General features: G+C 34.1%; 1 protein-coding gene across 1 annotated transcript in view; it reads left to right on the top strand.

Moving 5' to 3' along the window:
• Positions 1 to 20,716, top strand: part of DNAJC1 (DnaJ heat shock protein family (Hsp40) member C1) — a 112,700-nt gene that overhangs the window by 36,723 nt on the left and 55,261 nt on the right. The window contains exons 2-6 of the mRNA XM_067291780.1: positions 4,643 to 4,744; positions 5,602 to 5,648; positions 11,434 to 11,599; positions 12,503 to 12,600; positions 13,709 to 13,802. Coding sequence (XP_067147881.1) covers positions 4,643 to 4,744; positions 5,602 to 5,648; positions 11,434 to 11,599; positions 12,503 to 12,600; positions 13,709 to 13,802 — 507 coding nt within the window. The remainder of the gene's footprint in view (positions 1 to 4,642; positions 4,745 to 5,601; positions 5,649 to 11,433; positions 11,600 to 12,502; positions 12,601 to 13,708; positions 13,803 to 20,716) is intronic.

Genomic DNA, 20,716 nt, shown 5'->3' with positions numbered 1-20,716 from the left:
AATGAAGAGAATTCTGACTTTTATCAGCATCCTCTGGACCACATGCCTTCCTATTGCTAATAAAGATAATGCCACCTATTTAAAGACATTAGCAGGCATATTTAAAACCCAAGATGAATTGAGCGCATTTCCTGTGTTAGAAGCAGTTGCTAAATTGTAAGTAACTAAGTCTTGTTGTATAACTGCATTGCACTCGAGGGAACAATTTAGGTTTTGAATTGTATATGTTGGTAAGTGAAAACTATGTAGACATTGATTATTTTTTTTCCCCCTTGACCTAATCACTGTTTGCCTATGGCAATATCTGATATGTTATGTGTTCACCAAGAATTGTCTTGGGACCGCAATGAGTGTTTTTAGTTTTTCTTTTTTAAGGTTCATTAGTAATCATAGTTACGGTAGGAATAGAAGGCAATGGAGTGATATAGTTGTACTGTACTGCGTTAGCTTTTCTGTTTTTTGTAAAGGTGGAAGTGAACTCTGCAGATGAGACTCTAAATTTGTATAGATGCAGGAGGAGGCAAGATTTGAATCTTTAACTTTTATACATTTAAAGCAAGAATTTATTAAAAAAGAAAGAGAGAAAGAAAAAAAAAGGGACAGCAAATGCCTATTTCCATTTTTTTAAATCTGTTATCAGTAGTGACTAAAAATAACTTCTTTGTTTCTCCTTCTTTCTTTGTTTCTCCTTCTTATGTATTTGTAGTCTCATGATGCAACTTTTCTTGGTAATACTGGAGAATATGAAAATGATGCAAAAAATAAATGGCATAAATAGTGAGAAGTATGCTTCCTCTTCTCCCCCACCCTGGGAATCTGAGAGGTATCACTGTCTTGAAAGAAATAAAAATAAATATTCCAGCAAAATACCTTAAAAAATGTATTTAACTTTTGTCATGCTGTTGATTGCTTTAAATTGTAATTTCTTCTGTATGTTAAAATATTGGTTTGTACTGTTTAAGGGCTTATACTAAAAAGTGTAGTAGATAAACTGTTAACTTCCATGTAGAGGTCCTGTAACTAAACACATGGAAACTCTATTTGTTCAATAAAGTGTTAGCAATTAAAAAATTCCCATAAGAATACTTGCATATATTTGCATGCATAAGAGGCTAAATATAGACTTGTTGTTTGGTATATCTGAGAATTAATTCTAGCATAAAACACCTTTTCCTCCATTGACTTGTCTGCTAGGTGGATTTTTTCCAGCTGTGCAGCTGACCGGAGCAGTTTTTACTTTAGCTTAGAGCATTCATTTTGCATTATCTTTTAACATAAGTGCTTGGGTTAAGCTTTGTTTTTTCAAAATATAGGTGATGTAGTATTACCTTTTTTCCTCTTGAATAGCAGTGTAGGAACCAGATGAAACCGGGATTAGATGCTGACCAGAGAGGTGTCTGCCATCACTGCAGCGAGAGCAGCACTGAACTAGTAAGGTGCCCGTAAGGGGCAGCGGGGCGCGAAGGTGCCAAGCGTGGCAGTGCTGCGGTACCCGTCGCTTTGAAGGGTGGCTGCTAAGGGAGGCCTCGTGCTGTGCTTGTGGCATTTGTATCCACATGAGGGAGACAGTGCCACAGGCTCCCTTGGCTTAATCGGTGGCAAAACTTACTTGCCAACCTGAAGTGCGGTGTGGAGAAATCAGTGTGCCAGCTGGCTGTAATATTAGCAGCTCCTTTTGCTGTTGAATGGTATGCCTGTACAGAGCTGGGGTTTTTCCTCCTTAGGTGTAGCTGAAATCGCGATTTCTGAAATGTAAAAGAAGCTATCCAGATAGTCTTCAGAGCTTTATCTTTAAAACAAACAAAAAACTTAATGTGGTTGTGGCATTTTCCCCCTAATCTTCGAACCTTTCCCCTAGTATATGAAATATTCTAGTTTGTAGAAAACACTGATTCTTCAACTCAGTATTGCTCAGCCATTATGGAAGGTGACCAGCTAGCTATAAATGAAAGACTCTTTGAACAGCTGACTTGAATATGGTAGATATTTCTGTATTTGTTTAAAATGATAATTATTTGTAGCATATTTAGGGCAATACATTGGTAGAAAGTTCTATAGTGATGGAAGGTTTTTCTTAAAAAAATATTTTCCTTTGCACATCTAAAGCCATTCAGAACAGCTCCTAAAGGATCCAGAACCTTTCCTGAAGATGTTCAACATTATCTGTAGCTAGCATTAATGAACAAAATGTTTGGGACTTTATTTTTAAAGACAGACAACGTTGTTCTGTGTTGTGTTGAACCCTGTTGTGAAGGATCAGTTAGCTGGCAGGCATAGTGTTGCTTTTGCTATTGATACAGGCCCACTGTGATCACTGCCTTTACAGCAGCATCCCATATTCAGTTATGCAGTGCTCTTGTTCTCCCTTTTTTAAACTTCTGGGGCTTAATTACAACTAGCTGATATGTTAATAAAGATAATTTTTGTGGTTTTGTGGTGTAGCTAAAACCATGGCCAGTAAACTGTTGCCTGATTTTATTTGCTGTAGCTGTGTTCAAATATTGTATTTTTGTATTGAAGGCAAGCCCGCATCGTTGATGCAGTGGCTGTCTAGGTTGGTAGATGAGAGCAAACAAAACAATCTTTAAATTATTTCTAGTACCTAAGATGCATGTTTTTGTAAACTGTTTAATTTTTTTCCCCATCTTCTCAAGATGAAGCAACGTAACTCCTTCGTAGTTGACTTGAGATCTCTTGCCTTGCTTGAGCATGAAACAGGAAAACTATCTTCTTTGCTGCTAAAGAAATGTATCTAATTGTGCTGCTCCTAAGTGAAACTTAAATCAGGTTCTACAAAAACAGCTCAAAACACTCTAACTTTTATCTTGTTCGTTGTTTGAAGTAGCTGGAAAAATATTGCCAGACGAATCTTTAAAATGTTTTTATCAGGTATTTAACTGTTCATCCGATATGTTCCAAAAATAATACAAAGCACATCAAAAGCTACAGTGGAGAAGGAATAAGCTGCAGTTTAACCCATATACACAATATGGAGGTACTCATTTCTTGATGATGTTACGGTCTCAATCCCTAATTTTAAAACATTTCTTTAGTTTGTGTTTTCCCACTTACTTTGTGTAATTCTATTAAGTTTGCATCTCAAGGATTTAATATTTCTTTGTGCTTAGAATAGATATTTAGTCACATTGCTTCTTCCTACCCCTTAACCAAGAATTAAAAATAAACCAATAAAACACCACTATGTGAAATGACTCACTGACAGTAATCGAGATGGGAGCAAACTGGTACTTAACCAGTGGGATTCTGCTTGTGGTGCACATGCCTTAGAAGTAGGTATTGGAAATAAAAAAATGGAAAAAATGCACATGTAGTCTTTTCAAAAGTGATCTTCCCTGTGAGTAATCAAAGCAACTTCTGTCTGTAGGCAGAGCCTAGGAAAATTTTGGTCTTGCATTAGAGGATAATACCAACTTCCTTAAAGTATCTTTTCATAGCTGAATGTTCTAAAACTCTGCATCTTCTCTCACTTTCTCTTTTTGCCTTTCTCCCACTCCTCCAAAATCTTTCTCTAATATTAACTCCTGGCCCAAACTCATACATTATTATAGACTCGTGTTCTAAAAGTGAAAATTTTCAAATGAAAATAATGATTTTCAATAAAAAGCCTGACAGATTAATTACAGTATTGCATTAATTATTATCTTATTTCAGCTCTGTTCCTCTCACAGTTAGTTCAGCTCTGTTTTTTGGTGTTTTTTTTTTTTTTAAGTACCTATTGACATTATAATTTTGAGAGAGAGAATATATATTTTTATATGTTAAAGAATCCCAAGAATTTAAACTTGACAGACACGTACTTTATTTCTAAAACATTGCCCTGGAGGTGTTTGTAATAAAAGCCAAGAAGTTGTGTTTAAATGTGAGGCTTTGTGGATCTTCTGGTGAGTGTAATGCCTATATCCTGTATAATACACTTCTTGAAATCTTTCTTTTATGATGGTCTTTATAGCATGCACTAAATGGCAATCATTAATTCAGAAGTTTGTGCATTGTGCAGCTGATTTGATACATTGTTGATGCATTTTACAATTTGCATTTTTTCTTCCTCTCAAAATGCATGCCATCTTTATCATTTTTCAGGAGTAGATTGATGTTAGTGCCATAATGTAGCTTCACGACTGCAATTTGAAACTACTTAAAAAAACCTCACAATTCTTTAGACATGGTGAAACTGAAGTTGAATGAAAGTCTTATGAGCACTGAATTAAATGTAAATATTAATAAGGGCACAGTTCATAGCAAGTCCTGAGTTTGGAAGATTGAGCATGATTATTTGGAGAAATGACGACTTCCTTGAAGACATGCATATGTAATAGTTCTTGGGTTCTATTTGAACTTTAAATTGGTACAGAAGGCACATTGGTTAATTTTTAAGGAAGAAAGCGTTTGAAAGTTTTAGCAAATATTATTGTAATGAATGTATGATAATGAAGGAAGTTGCGATGAGAGTTGAATTGGACTAAATGATTGTTCAGCCCTGTGGGCCAGGCTAGTGGCACGGTTTGGTTGTTGGACTTCTCGTGTTGCATTGACTTGACTCCTGCTCTTGGCTGATTGGCCTCAGATCTTAACAACCTTCTGGTAATTTGTTTCTGACGCTTGCTTTGTTTCCCTTTTTAAGGATGCTTCATCTGCGGACATTCGGAAAGCATATCGAAAGCTTTCACTAATTTTACACCCAGACAAGAATAAAGATGTAAATGCGGAAATACAGTTTAGACAAGTAAGTGCATAATAAAAGTTATAGGTAATAAAAGCTTGTAAAAAACAGGATCAGAATTGTTTATAAAGATATGCTTTTATTAAGAATGAGGATATACCTTTAAAATGATGGAAAAGTTGAACACTGAATTACATATTTCCTGTTACAGCTAGATTAATTCTGAAAGAGTTGTAAATTTTTTTTAACTTGTTTAATAACTTGGATTTAGTATTTAACTACTTGTGTATTAAAAATTTTTGAACACATGAAAATACCTAGATGTATACTCTTATGAGGAAAACATGTTTTATTCTTTTCCTGAGGCCTGTTTATAATTGTATTTTTGAAAGAAGTGAGAAAAATTTCTGATCAGGTTTCAGTGCAAGTTGTTTACTGTAGTCATAATTTAATGAAAATAGTTCATTTTAGTTCTTGAATGTTTTCCCCTTCTGAATCCTTGTAGAGCAAAACCATGGGACTGTTATAATTAGATCTGCCATTTAATAATATGCTCCTGGTGACCAAACACTGGCTTTTGGCAGTATAGTTTTAATAAGGTCTTTAGAATGAAACACATGATACCCTTTTTTTAAGCTGTAACTGAGACAGGTCTCCGAGTCTGAGGAAGATTGGGGGGGGGGGCAGGGAATGTATTTTGTAAGAACTTGCTTGATTGTGCATCTGGTTTCTATACAGTTATGTCCCTTTTTTTTCTTTTTTTTTCCCCTTGGTGAGCTTACTCTCTAGTATTATAGGGAAAACTCAAATCTATGAAAGAATATTTATTGGCAAGTGTAAAATATGACACTACTACTCAAATTTTAAAAATTCAAGTCCTAAAGTAAATGTCTTGTGGTTCTTTTGTGTTTTTGTTCTAGTTGGTGGCTATCTATGAGATTTTAAAGGATGAAGAAAGGAGGCAGAGGTGAGTTAATTTACATAGGTTCTTAATAAAGTAATCACATATGCTAGTGATAAACTGAAAACCTATTTGGCCTTGTCGTAACTATTCAGATTTTTTGTATAATCTGAGTTGTACTTCTTATATAGCTGTGTAATTAAAGATTGTATGTGGCTTAAAGGGGAATCTGGTGTGCATTTTTGTGGGGTATACTGATTAGTCGTCTTTAAAAGTATGTTTTGAAAGAACTTTAAAAGCCAATTTGCACTTGGAAGGAATAATGTTTAGCGCTTAACTATAATATCACTTGTTCTTTTTTTCTATTTGTGAGTCGTGTTAATTATCATTGATTGTTTTATTAAAGCTGTGCTTGTAAATATAGTCCACTTGGATTCAGCTGTCAGTCATATATCAGTATATCAATAAAAGGTTCTTTGTGTGATATTTAGGGATTTTTTCCAGTGTATGCCTTCTTTAACAATTTTTTTCTGCTTATTTTGTTGTTTTTCTTTCAAACATATCTATAATATTGTAGACTCTGATTTAGTGGTATCCAGATAACATTATGTTTATTAATAATTGATAGTTGCCCTGGCAGCCTCAGGAGCAGATCCAACAATACCTGAAGGGGATAAAATTAAGGAATAAAAATCTGTGGTTGATCTGCTTTCTGGAAGAAGTGTGTGTGTGTGTGTGTGTGTGTGTGTATAGATATATAAAACTTTTTTTTTTTTTTTAAAGGACGTCCATTTAAGCTTATGATTATCAGAATAACTGGGCCATGGCAAAGGAAGTTATGCTTTTAGGTTGGAGTTTCATTAAAACATCTTTTGCCTTACTAATCTTTTACAAGACATTTCTTGAAGGGTTTTTGGCTTTGTAGATGTCTTGGCAGGAGTCCAGGTTTTATAGTACAGATGATCTACATTTTGATAATCCTCTGTTGAAGTGTCATGGAAATGCACTTAGAAGAAGTGCTTTTGGAAATTTGTGTTTTGTTTTGTTTTATTTTTTAATTATACCTCTCACCAGAGAATTTTAGTGTGGATTTCTACTCTACTCAAGGAAAGTTAAAATGTTAGTTGAATGGTTTCAGACCACTTAAAAAGTGATTTTATACCTCAAATTTTCCCACCTTCTTGTTTGTAACCTCGTTTAAAATATACTTTGCTATATGACCTCTATGGATATCAGTTCCAGCATGGAACTTCAAGGAATTACCTCTATAATAGCTTTCTTTCATGGACTTGTGATGCAGAAGCTTGTTAAAATTGTGGTTTTAGGCCTTGTATACCCCGTGAAAGTTACTAACTTACCCAGTCTGTTTGAGGAAATAATATTGTTAATTAGTGTAACACAATAATTGCAAATGGGAAGTTAAACCTACAGTAAGTTGTTCTAGCCTGGATTGATTTCACTATCAATAGCTTTTTTAATACATAGACAGTATGTGTTTCATTCTTCTTGCACGCTATGGATGTGTGGTTGATATAGCTTCCATAGTCAGTTAAATAGTGTTTAGCTTCAGAGAATTTTCTGCAGATACTGTGCCATGTGTAGAGCAGCATAACTGCATGGTCTCTTTTCTTTCAGAAAATCTTTATTGATCAGATTTATTATACAGTCGAAACTTTTAAACTGTGTGAAAAGAGGGGGTTTGTTTCCTTAGCCTGTGAGACGTTGCTGTGTCACATCCTTAACTAAACGTGCGAGGAGCTGCTCCCCTCCTAGGAATGTTTCTGCTCCAGCGCACCTTGCAACCCTGTGGCAAGGGAAAGGAGACAGTGAGGGGTTTCGTTCTGGGATCTTCCCACTTTGGATGCTGAAAATGAGATTTTTGCTTATGCAAGACTGAAAGCGTTGCCTGAGGTGATGGACCTAGTGGCAGAGGCTCAAAGTTTACTGTTCTCCCTGTGCCCTGGGGAGAAGCTGCAGTGCACCCTTTGTATCTCTAGGGGCTTATCAACGCAGTTCTACCCTCTCTGAGAAAGGTGTATAGTTAATCGTGAAGTAGAGTAATATTTCCATGTTAGTTCTTCTCACATACTAGGTAATCAAAAAATCCTAATATTCTAACCTTAAACATGCATGCAGCGTTGATTAATATTTTAAGTTCTGTATCCATAGTGAATGAAGAGTATATGAAGTTCTACAGAAGAGTTTATCTTCAGGGTATGTAGAGATAGGTGCATGTCCTGAAATACACATCACTTTTTAAGGTATTTATTGACAAATAAACTTGATGATGATATATTTTGTTACCTTTTGATTATTTTTAATTTATGAAAAAGTAGATAATTTTACATACTTTTCTTAATTGTAATTAAGCAAAACATCTTAGACTTTAATTTCATTGTTTGTTGCCATTTTAAGGAGCATTTTACCTACAAGGCCCTGTCCTCTATAACAATGTGGACTTGATTACAGGAAGCATTTGTAAATGAATCAAGATATGCTTGTTTAGTATAAGAAAGGTGTTTATCTTAGCTATCATTATAATTAAATGGCTGTATTCATAGGACATAGGAAGTATATATTGTTCTGGCTGATGTTGCACTGGATGTCTTTGACAGCTTGAGGAAAAATAAAAAACGCCAGCAAAGTCTTCCTGTGGTTCAGAATAGATCTCATTAATTCAAGCTTGACATCTTTTATAAACTGTATCAGATCTCTGAAATAATTTGAAATATGAAATGCAGTGGCCTTCTTAAAGGGAAAAGTAAATTATATTAAAATAGATTATACTGTAATTAGCTACTGCAGTTAATGGATTTTTCTTGCAATATAATAGATTCTACAAAGAGCTCTAAAATTATCTTATGAAACTTCACAGAAGATTGAAATTTCAATACTCTTGCAATTGGTTACTAACTAGTCTTGTGTAATACCCTGAATTTTTTAAACAAAAAATTTAGTTATAAGTGGTTGGAGTCTTTTTTTGTTTGTTTCTGTATTGGTTCTTTGGGGGTTTTTAGCTTGCAGACTGCTACATTTCAGAGGCCGCTGCTAGGCATACTCATATGTCAAATGTTTGTTGCATTCTGTGTACATATGTCTAAGAAAAAATACTGCCAATTTATGTTTCCTTCACAGTTTAATATTTTTTTTTATATAGAGTAGCAATTAAAATAGGTTGGTAAAAGAAGAATGCTTTGTAATTAAATTTTGAATGTAGTTCTTGCTGCATATGGATTAACTGACTATCCTTAATAGTTAATATAGGTTTCTATAAAGAAATTATTTAATGAGAAATATGCATGCTTTTAATTAAACAGCATCCTAAATGTGGAAATCAAGATTTAAAAATTGTGGGAAGCTTCTGAGTTTCAGTAGGATCATTTTCCAGTTGAAAAACTAAAAATCATTGATATCTTTATTTTTCAAATATAGAGCTTAATTACTATTGAAAGCAGTGATTTATCTTTTAACAGTATATATTCTAAAAAGTGGGTTATAATAGAAGCTCTCTTCCCTTAAAATGGCCAGTCGTGTGAGCCATAATGCTCATTGATAGTAAAATCAATAGAGCATTGATTCTGCAACTTAATCCTTGGAGACTGTTGTTCAGAACAGCGGACATAGCCTAGTAAATACAGAATGCTGTTTAAAGTGTTTAATGCAAAAGATTCTGCTGTCTTAATTTATTTTTTCTTAAAAGATAATTTAAAATAGAAGGTGCTTGCCAAATGTTTGTTTAGTAATACTTAAGACAGGATTGCAAAATTTTTACCATTAGGATATATGGACCTTATTTAATCAGTAGCCAAATTTTCAGTGTCTCAGTTAACATTCTTTATTGTGTTAGAAAGACAAATAACTAATAAAGTTATAGCAATATTGTAGAAAATTGTTCTTTCCCAATATTCCATACCTATTTCTCTGAAGCCTTCATCAGAAAAGCATATCTTTTGTGAAATCTTATTATCAACGTAATTTGTTTATTAAAATGGTTCGGTTTCTAAAAAAAAATTTTTTTTGTATTCTAACTCTAAAATAGTCAGAAAATACAGTATTTTTTTTAGATTAAATGCTAATACTTGTACTTTATTCCTCTGAAACAAACCACTTACAGAAAAAATATTTAAGCAAAAGTTTTCATTTTGAAATAACATGCTAAGCAATTTTTCCATGCAGATAGTTTGTGTTAAGGCATCAGTAGTTGCTTCATTCTGACTTACTGGGAAAGGAAAAATTGTTACATTGAGACTTACACTAATGGATAATAATCTTAGTATTCTTGTAATTGTCATGGAAGATTTGATTTCATTATATGAATTTTACTTATGGTAACATTCAGAACACAGCAGAGCCTTGTGGTGTTAAATCTTTTGCCTAGAAATAACCTAGCAACATTTGCCAACTTGCACGAATGTTTTATCAGGAGTTGGGTTTTCTAGAGGTGCTGAGTTAAAGTGTATTCTTTATTTAAAACCTTTGCCTCTTTTTCTGCTTAAAAATAAATTTGATTGTGGAATTTTTTTTTAGTACATCTCCAAGGTATCAATTTAATAACTATCAAAGTAGCTAGTGCAGTTGTTGCATTTAAATTGATTTACATGTCAAGACTGGCAGTTTAGCAGCTGCGCTATTATTCCTGGATCGGTCAATTTACTTGAGAAAAACCTACTACTGAGTTCTACTGACCTGCATGACAATATAGGCCCTATTTCTATTCCTGTAATTAGGCCTGCGACTAACTCAGAATATTTTTAATTAAAATATTTTGGTCAATGTGTTGCACCAAATTAGGCCTTTCAGTGCAGATTTAATTCTGGAAATGGTGTGATTAGAATATGTAATGAGTTGTGTTCAATTTAAGATTAACAGGTTGGACATCTTGGAACATACAGGTTTATTCAGTTTACTTTATAGATTTTTGTTTGAAACTTTACTCTTAAAACTTAACTAAAAAGAAGGTAAGTCTTGCCTGACTGTAAATCTGTCTTTTTTTTCAGTTGATGACATTGATGTACTATAAATAAAAGTAGATACTATAGACACATACTAAGATATTTCAAGAAGTTTGTGTGGGGGAAAAACTTGTGTATGCTTTTAAAAATGTTTTTTATGCAGACAGTAATATTAGTACATTTAAACAGTATTAAAATAGATTGAATTTGGAGACAGCTTTTCAAATAGAAAATCAAAAGAGTCTAGCTGCAGTGAACCTTGTTTTCTAAAATTATAATCAAGCTTTAACTTCATTTCATATCTGACTACAGAATGCATATTAATTCTGCCAGCATTTTTGCCTAATAGAAATAATGCTTCTAGAGGACAAAACAAAAGCAAAGATAACTGCCCTCCTCCCACCACTTGTGCTTTTAATTTGGAAAAGAAAAAAAGATTTAGAGTAGCTGAGGCTTTTTGTTCCTTGCTGCTTTGCATTAAATAGTTTTTGTTATTTACTTCTTTGGCGACCTGGCCACTGATAGGCAGACAGGCAGGTAGAACCTATGCATGTTTCTACAGCTCTGTTATTTCATAAGTGAATCAACTGGGATGCTGCAGGAGCAGTTGAGTTATTACTTTTTCTCCATGAGAGTAGATAAATTTCCCCAACCTGTGGTTCGGGATTCCGCTTGTTTCCAGATCCAAGCCTAGCAGTTGACAAAGCAGTGTATTGCTGTTTAAAAAAAAAAAAAAAAAAAAAACACAAACCACACAAAAAAACCCTAAATGATCCTGCGTGCGTGTGTGTGTGTAAATTATTCAAGCAGTCTGTGGATATTGTTTGTTTTGTAATTAGGTGGTTTGGCTTATTTCATTTTAAGCTCTCCATGAAAGTCTGTTATATTTGCTACTGTAGGTATGATGATATTCTGATCAATGGACTACCAGATTGGCGACAGCCTGTGTTCTACTACAGGCGGGTGAGAAAAATGAGCAATGCTGAGCTGGCATTACTCTTGTTCATTATACTCACAGTGGGTCATTATGCTGTGGTTTGGTCAATCTACCTGGAAAAACAGCTGGTAAGTATTGGTAATAAATCAAACTTGCTTCAATTATTACTATTGAATTTCCTGCAGAAGTCTGCATATAACAGGGATTTCTCTCTACTGCCTCCCTTCTTTTGAATTTGGATTTTTCATATTAAAATGATTACATTTAAAATGGTGATAATTATAGAATAAGATATTCAACAGATCAGAAATGGTAATCTAAAAACTACTTCATCTGTTTTCTAGAATTAATAATAAATAGCAAGAGGTAGTTCTTTGGTTTTTAAATGGAAGAAAGAAGAGGACTAAATACTCTTCTATCATCTGTTGAAGCAGAATCATATGCTACTGTAGTCATGTTTATGGTTTTCCTAAATGTTATTTAAAAATAATCATTTTTATTTGTTTAGTAATCGTGCTTGCTTTGCCTTTGTTCTTATCTAAATGCTTTTTTGTTTTGGGGTTTTGTTAACAGGATAGATATCGGTAAGCAGTCTAAAACCACATTATTTGTTTAATTTTTTTTTTTTTTAGTATATAAAGTCTCTTGCATTTGATAGACTAAAAAAACCTAAGCATAACTTGAAAAATATTCATATATTAGCATCTATTTACTTTTTTTTATTTTTTCCACTGCATTATTAAAGTTGATGAATGAGAAAGGAGGCAAGTTGAATGCTTTCTCCTCTTAGAAAACTTTGATTGCTATGGAGATACACATGACTGACAGAACTGGACTTCATGTGTGTTTAAAGACTGGATGCCATGGCAACAGTTATTGTTAAGATAGATCATTTTACTTAATCATGTAGGACCCCTAGCTGCATTTGCATAAATGCTACTCTAATGTTTACCCTTCACAGAAGAGTCCCAGTAACATTTGTGGTTTACATGTTAATGATAACCTGTAACCGTAGTTCTTTCTACATCAAGGATGAACTGCTTAGCAGAAAAAAGAGGGAGAAGAAGAAAAAAACAGGAGGCAGGAGTACAGATGAAGCCAAATTTGCTACTCTTGACAAAAATGAAAGGTGGGAAGAAACTCTATTGTTTTCTCTATTTTTAAACATTTTATCAGCTACTGATTTAATTCTATCATTTTTCTCCTTGAATCTTTCAAATATTCTTATGAGGAAAATATCTGTATTTGTGGTAATAGCCATTGCTGATATCAAGTGTGACAGTGTAGATGTGTTTTCAGTTTCTGATTTGTAAATAAAAGTGTGGTGTTTATTCAGCAGATCAACAATAAATAAAAGATTGAGACTGGACTAATGATATCTTGCTAGTAGGAGGGTTTTATCTGTACAAGCTGGGGTTTATTTTGAAAGATTTTACAGCTTGTTCTGCATTTGAAGATTTTGCTGTTGATTACAACTAACAAATTTCAATTTATTTGAGCTTTAATTTATTGCCATACTAAGTGGTGAATTTTTATGGATTTTTAATGCTTGTTCTTTGTCTGATTAACTTAAAAACAAATGTTAGACAAAGCTATGTCTAAAATGTCTAACAAAGCTTAGAATAAAGGTGTTGGTAAAGGCTTCTAACACTGCTGTTTCGTTAAGAAACGCATAGGGAAATAGTGACTTTCAGGACACTCCAAAAGATACCACCATTTCTTCTGTTGATTCATAGAAAGAAATAAAGGGTTTAAATAGTTCACACAGCAGGGGCATGAACTGGATCAATGCAGGATGGAGATCAGAGACCATTCTGCCTGTTGTCTTTCCTGATGACATCAGTGAGTAATGCTTCAGTGAACTGCAAATGACGTTAATTTTTATGTATTATTTTGTTTATGCTACAGTCTTCATATCTGGTTGTCAGCACTTGTGAACACTTGGGTGAGGCTTGAGCTTTTTTTTTTTTTTAACTGCAGTGCTTATGTGGCTTAGGAATTTATTTTCTTTAAGAAAAGCTCCTTAAGAGATTAAAATCTGTAGATGAATAGAAGCTAGCTGTTGCGTGTGATGTATTTTCTATTATTCAAAACTATCTTTTTTATTAAATATTTATACATTTGAATATGAATTGTCAAGTGATAATCATTTTGCAAAGTAGCGTGAGGGTTTCAGCTTTCTGAGATGTAACGTTGTGTGGCAATAATGAAAAACTTATGATTTTATTTGGCTGCAGAGTACCGGACAAACCGCAGTGGCATGACTTACTTCCATGCAAGCTGGGAATTTGGTTCTGTCTTACTGTGAAAGCTTTACCTCAGCTATTCCAGGTAATACTAATAACTTAATATTACCTTTATTTTTCTTGATGGTGTTATGTATGATCAAATGCTCATATGAATTTTCTGGCTAATGCATATGCCTTATATATAGAAGAATTACTCTTTGGAGGTGATTTCAGTCTCATTAATTCATCAAAATATGAATATATTAAAAAGGAATATTAATGTTAATCTGCTAGAGAATTCCAGCAGAAGTACCTGTTAGGCAAAACTGCAAGAGTGAATGATGACGGTGAGGTGATATGTTCACATCTGTATTAGGAATAGCAGTGTCTTCTAAATTGTCTGTTAACAAAAATATTTTTGTTATTTGAAATAGGCAAATACTATATTTTTATAGTATATATTAATATCTATTTTAGATTTGAGAGAACAGTGAAATGACTTTTCCTAAATTGAGTGAATTTTCCTTTTCAGTCACTGGATAATGATATAAATAGATAGCTGAAAATGCTGAAGTGCAGTAGTAAATTAGGAATTTAAACTCGGCAAACTTACCCACAGGATGGGTTGTTTTTTTTCTTTTTTCTTCAATCAATACTGTAAACTGTAAAATGTAGCTAGTATTCAGACAGTGTAACTATTTTCAGAAAATCAGTTACTGAAACAACTTCTTAAATATCAGACACTCCTCCTTTTCATGTCCTTTGATCACAACCTTTTGTTTTTTTAAATACCCTAGTCACAAACTACTGACTAATGAATATGGATCAGAGAGACTAAGGTGAATTTTATTTTGGTTTGCAAAAATATTGAATATTAGTTCTGAAGTATTTTAGTGCAAATGGCATTGACGTTCAATTTCTGTCTGCAAGCTAAAAAGGCATACAGTTCACAATTACTAATCTGTTAACAAAAAAAAATAAAAGTTATAAATGCAATAAGTACAAGCAGAAAGACCAGACATTTATTTTTATAGACTATAACTTTTACCACAAGCAGATGCGCAAGTTAAGATTCCTTTTCCTTTAAAAGTTTCAACAGAATGGTATGGTTATTTTACTAAAGTAACCTTTCTTAATCTTCTTGAATGTTTTTAAAGTAAAAAGGACCATGCTTAATTAAATCAACCATTAATGTGTTCAAGTTAAGCTTTGTTGTTCATCTCTCACTGAGGTGAGTTGGCTGGAAAAGAATTATCTTCACTAGTTGCTGTTGCTATGTTTTTGAAACTTTCTTTACAAGTATAGTACTTTCCCTTGTGCCTTAATGGAACATGTAAATATTACAAAATATAGTGAAATTCATGAAGAATTTTAAATTAGGACTTCATATAGTCTCTCTAAGCTATCATTTTCTGAGGTTTTTGATTCTGAGATATTCTATTTAAAAGAAATAAATATAATGGGCCTTTCAAATTTTCTATTCCAAAAATGGCCACTATGTCTGCCAGACTGCCCACAAAAGATGAATATAACAAAAGTGATGCATTGAGCTTTGTAGACACCTAGCCAATATATGTTGCTGTGTATTTTAAGTACAGGAACTGCCCGTTACATAACCCATACCTTTTTAAAATTAATGATGGTGAAAAATAAGCTCTCCAATAATCCATGGAAAATTGGAGACCAGCAAGCTGGGATGTGGTGGCAGGGGAAGCAGGGTGCAGAGGAATTAAAAGCAAGAAGACTTGTAGAGGGACTTGGAAGCAAAAAGATGGTGTTCTAGAGTAAATTGCCCCATACATGTCACACAACTGCTTAATTCCAGATTATGTAAGTGAAAACGCAGAAATAAGTTATTTTCAAAATAAACACTATCAGATAACCAAACAGAATTACTTTAGTTTACTAAAAATATTTAAACAAAAAGATGTTACCTGTTCTGAAGAGCGTAATCACAGCAGTGGCCTCATGTTGGAGATGTTTCCTGAAAAAAACTGTGCAAAACATATCTTGTATGTTTTAGCTAGCTGGACTGAGAGAGGTTTCTGGGCTCTTCTTGAGTTGTATTTAAGATTTTAACAAGTTCTGTTTTAATTGCAATACTGAAATATAGCAGAAAAATAGTTGTACTCATGTCATTACTCCCTGATATAGAGATCCTGTTTTGAATATAAGTGGTCTTCTCTTCAATAATGCACTAACATAGGCTGGAGACTTCAGTATATTTCAGGCTTTAGTGTAAGTAGAATCACTAGGGCAGCTTAGCTGAAAGATGAGGGAAGCCCTTAAAACCTAAAGACATTGAATAGTTCTGTGTTATACGTGCTAGGTACACACAGATAATTTATTAACAAGATGTTACACTGGTTGACATAGGGATAGCTGCTATAGATTGTAGATGTTTATTGAGTTAATCTAAATGATTTTTTCAGTCATTTAAGAGCCCACAAATTATTTTCAAAGTTGACTGTCATTCATCCATAATTAATACAATTGTTTCTTTAAAAAGGTTCTTAAAAAAAAAAAGTAATCCATATTTAAATGAACTACAGTTGGGACAGAAAAGGGAAGAGTTTTAGCAATACTTACAATTAAATGTTGCCTCTGCTGCTGTGTTTCAAAGCTGAAATAACTGAAATAACTGAACTGTTTTTTCAAATTAAGGAAACAAAACCACCCGCTTGTGAACACAAAAGTTCTTCCTCAAAGGAAACCTTATTTTAAAATTAAAAAAAAAAAAGAGGAAGAGAGCAATTTAAACTTTTTGCAACTTCTGGTACTGATTTCTTTTGCTAACACCCCTTCCCTCCCCCCAGATTACTTAATGTGCATATGTGACTTACCACAGCTCTGCCTGATGATTCAGGTTGCAGGGCTTCTACCCATGTCTGACTCATTTATCCAATTGAGTGTCTTTCTTGCACTTCCCCTCCTCCTTCAAAATGTCAGATTTCAGAAGGAGGCACTTAAAATAATTAAGGTGGGCCTCTACTGAAGAAAAATGCTTTGTTTGCATGCCCTTGTGATGGCCTATGCCATTTTATTGTATTCTGCGTTTTATGTCAAGAAATTGGAAGAAAAATTGGTGAGAGAAGGATAAGAGAAACTCAGAAATGAATGTTTATTTTTAACTGTTGGCAATTGTATTTTGAGGGAGACTAGATAGATTTTTATATCTGTGCATTTAGCTTAGTTAAATTTGAGGGAGAAAATGACATCTTAAAGCTTGTTTGAAGAAGTGAAGGGAAAGAATATTTAAAGTGTACCATAAATCAAGTATTTTTGATGTAAAAGAAACATTAAGTGGAGTGTAAATTACATTGAATACTACCAAATTTAATTCTTGTAAGGTAAGCATAAGAAAAAGATAGAACAAAGAATGCAAATTGTTTCTAGGCTTATTTAGTTTACTCTCTCATGATAATGACCTGGAAGAAGGCTGTGTCTTTTTTATTAAGCAAAGAAACAAAACTCAACAAAAATGCTTATTGGAACTGAAGATTATTTTCATAAAGAAATAAAACAGCTAAATATAGTGTACAAGAACTTTGGTTCAAATGGTGAATGTAATACAGAATAGACACTTGTGTTAATTATACTTTTTTTTGGTGGCAGAAGAGTCGTGTATAAAATGCATTTTATTCCCAGAAGAGCTGACCAGAGTTTTGTTTGGATGCAAAGACATGCAACTTAAGAAAAGTGTTATCTCTTCTAAACATTGTTAATTATTCTTCACAATATATTTCCTGTTTTCCTTCAGAAAGCTGAATTTAAAGAGTGTCCATGAGTATTCCTGACAACTACTTTTCTTCCAGTTTTATATATCAACTTCATTGATGCCAGCAAGCACTAGAAAATGGTTTTTTGATAGTTATATTATGATCCTGCAGTTGGCCTGGCTGTAACGAAGCAGAAAGCATTTTTGTCCATTTTATACAGGAATGGACTCTTGTTAAGAAAATGAATTTTTTTTATTGTCTATAGAATAAAAAGGTAAGCTTATTGCATACCCCATCAGTGAGCTGTTGCAAAAACTTGTAGTGGTTCTGCAGTAGTGAGGAGGCAGTGGAAGGTCAGCAGGGAACTGTGCTGGGTGGTACCTGGTGAGGTTATCAACACTGCTTTCAATTATGATGGAATTTTTGTTTTTAAAGACATTTGGCTACTATGAAGTGACTGAAAATAAAAAGACCAGTAATTTATTTTTATGTAGACCACCAGATGGTAATTACTGTAGTTGATTTAGTAGCTTGGATTAGATTCAAACTAGTGACCCAGAGGTGTTTAATTTCTTGGCAGTTTTTCCTTGGGTTTTCTTTTAATCCATGATTCATTTCAACACCTGTTTAGAGATGGTTCAGTTCTGGCCTTAAATGGATTGGCAATGTGTCATTAAACTCAAGAGGCTTTGCCAGCAAGGCATCTCCTTTGGCAAAGTTAGCTTTTAAATGTTTCCCGATCTAATCAAATCTTCTTTATGTAGGTTAATTTTGTCTCCATATATGACTTGTATAAAATCATAGTGTGACACTAAAATATAATTAATTACACTCAATAATGCATGCTTAAAAAAAGATTTTTGAAGGGCTTTAGTCAACTCGAAGGTTATCTATCTGCTTAATTCCCAGCTTTATAGGGTTTTGAGGTGTTCCAACGTACTGCGGCGCACCGGCATTGGCAGAAGTGGCAGGGAGCGAGCAGTCGCGGCTGTGTGGCATGAGGGATTGCCCCCGCGCTCTGTTTCTTGTTATTCCGCAGCCACTGGAGGGACCAAGTAGGGATGAGGCTCTTGACCCTGAGGTCAATGAGAAGCTCAGAGGCAGCTTGGAGGAGAGTAGATGATATAACAAGGTCTCTGGGTGTATATAAGTGAGCAGAAATAATTTGCATCTAACTGGGTGCTGTCTGATGCTCTGGAGAGAAAATGTGCTTTGTTGTGTAACTGAAGTTTTGGGTGAATGTAAGGCACTAAAGACATTTGCCTTTAACTGCCTCTTGTTCTCTGGCAGCCAGTTTTGTTCTGCTCCTTCAAGTCGCTTTCTGTTTTTGCACGTACTCACAACGCACGTGCTAGAGGGCTGTAGCTCACAAGGACGAGGTGATACCGGCTCTCAGTTAATTATGTGTACTGTTCTGTTGTGGTATGGGGCTGCTCTGGGTAGGAGGGGTCCCAGGGAGCCCTGGCGGCATTGGCCTCAGTTCCCCCTTCGGGCTTCCTTTGTTTCACTGCTGCGCGTTTGAAACGGGCAGCGGAGAGCGTGTTAGCACAGCCTGCTGCTGCTGCCGGGCCACTGAGGCTTGGGAGCGCTTGAGCTGCCCACAAGCGATGCCCGGCCAAAGAGCCTGGCAACACCTGCTGCTGTTCCAAGGTCAAAGTATGATTTCCTGATTAAAAAGAAGGAAGTAATGCAACTCCTATTTACTGGCTTGCCTTTGAGTAACAATAAAAATAATGAAGAGAAATTTAAATGATAATGCTTAACTTTAAGTGTGTTTGCTATGGCATAATGGCTCTTATTTTTTATTGCATAGAAATAGCAAATTGAAGGTTGAATGTTGCAGTAATTTTATTATGACTCGTTGTTCTTCAGTAGTCCTATACAAACATGTTTTTTTCCATGACTGTTTCTCTCATACAGATTGTACAACAGGAACACTGGACTTAGAGATAAAAACTAGTTCAGGAACTTCATACAAATATTCATCTTTAAATGTATACATTGACTTAATAAGATTAATGCAAAGAAAATGGTTTTAGTATAATGATTTTAAATATGCTTGCAAGAATGTTTCCAGTTTCCTGTAAATTCTTAGGGGGGGAGGGGGATGTTTTATTTGTATGAGCGTCTCACCCCACAGAAGTAAAATGTGAATCTGTTCTATCACCAAGTCTGTAGTGAAGATTCACATATGGTCAATATGGCAAGTTGTTTTCAATGTTTACCTTACTTCTCCTAATCTGTAGTCTTTCTGAGGGTAGACCAGAAAGTCAGGAAGATTGACTGGAGGGGAAAAAAATGCAAAACAAACAAACCACTCAGCACAACCGCCTTGCCCCCCAAGCATCAAGGAGAGGCTGCAGTGAATGAGTATTATTTAGAACTGAAGATTTTAATTCCAGGATTAGTACAGTTTGAATAGAAACTGCATGTGTTGATTAAAAAAAAAAAAAAACAAACTTAAATCCACTATCAAGAATTTTTGTATTTCTAGATAACTCAATAGTAAGTGCAACTTTGTCTTGGAAATCTCTAAAGATATTGACAGTAGACAATACTGGTATAGAGAAGAATTGAATTACAAGAACTTTACAATATTCTTCATTTTTGTTTGCGATTAAAATATTAAAAATATGTTAATAAAATATTTATCTGTCAATTTTATTTTTCTTCCACACCACTTTTTGAAAATTTTAATCGGATGTAATCAGTGAAACTTTTTATGCATGGCAGTTGAACTATAATTTAGAAATGCTAATTACAGAATTCTGAGTTTCTAGTAGGCTCCTTTTTCATTCTCTTCCTTCTGTGGAAAATGGGTATTTGAAATGCCAGTATAATAAACTAGCATGTATAAGCCCACTTTCCTTATTTTTTACCTAAGTGCATACTACTGCTTTGACAGTGAAGAACACTGTGTTGGTGTTCTTTTCTGGTAATGTCTAAACTCTGGCAAACAAGAACAAAATATTTCTGTTCTGATGAGGTAAGCTGGAGCCTGTTGTTAGAATACTTCCAAACTTCGTATTTGTGTTTTGAAATGCTTTTATGACAAAAATTGAATATGCTTGAAAACTAATATTCTGTTTTAGACAGATATAGTTGCACGCTAAGGAGGAAAAATTTGAAAGGAGCTTATTTATGTCAAGGCAGAAACTTTTTTTGAGTGAACTTCCTTTTTTAATTGTTTTCCAGTGTTTCTTTCATTGTAACTTAGAAGGTCTAATACCTATATAGTTTGTAGCTAAAATCTTTACTCACGTATGTCTCTTAAATTCTCTTTACAACCTGTAGAGCT

The sequence above is a fragment of the Apteryx mantelli genome, chromosome 2, assembly GCF_036417845.1.
Source record: "Apteryx mantelli isolate bAptMan1 chromosome 2, bAptMan1.hap1, whole genome shotgun sequence".
Taxonomy (NCBI): Eukaryota; Metazoa; Chordata; class Aves; order Apterygiformes; family Apterygidae; genus Apteryx; species Apteryx mantelli.
This window is presented reverse-complemented; position numbering and strand designations above follow the sequence as displayed.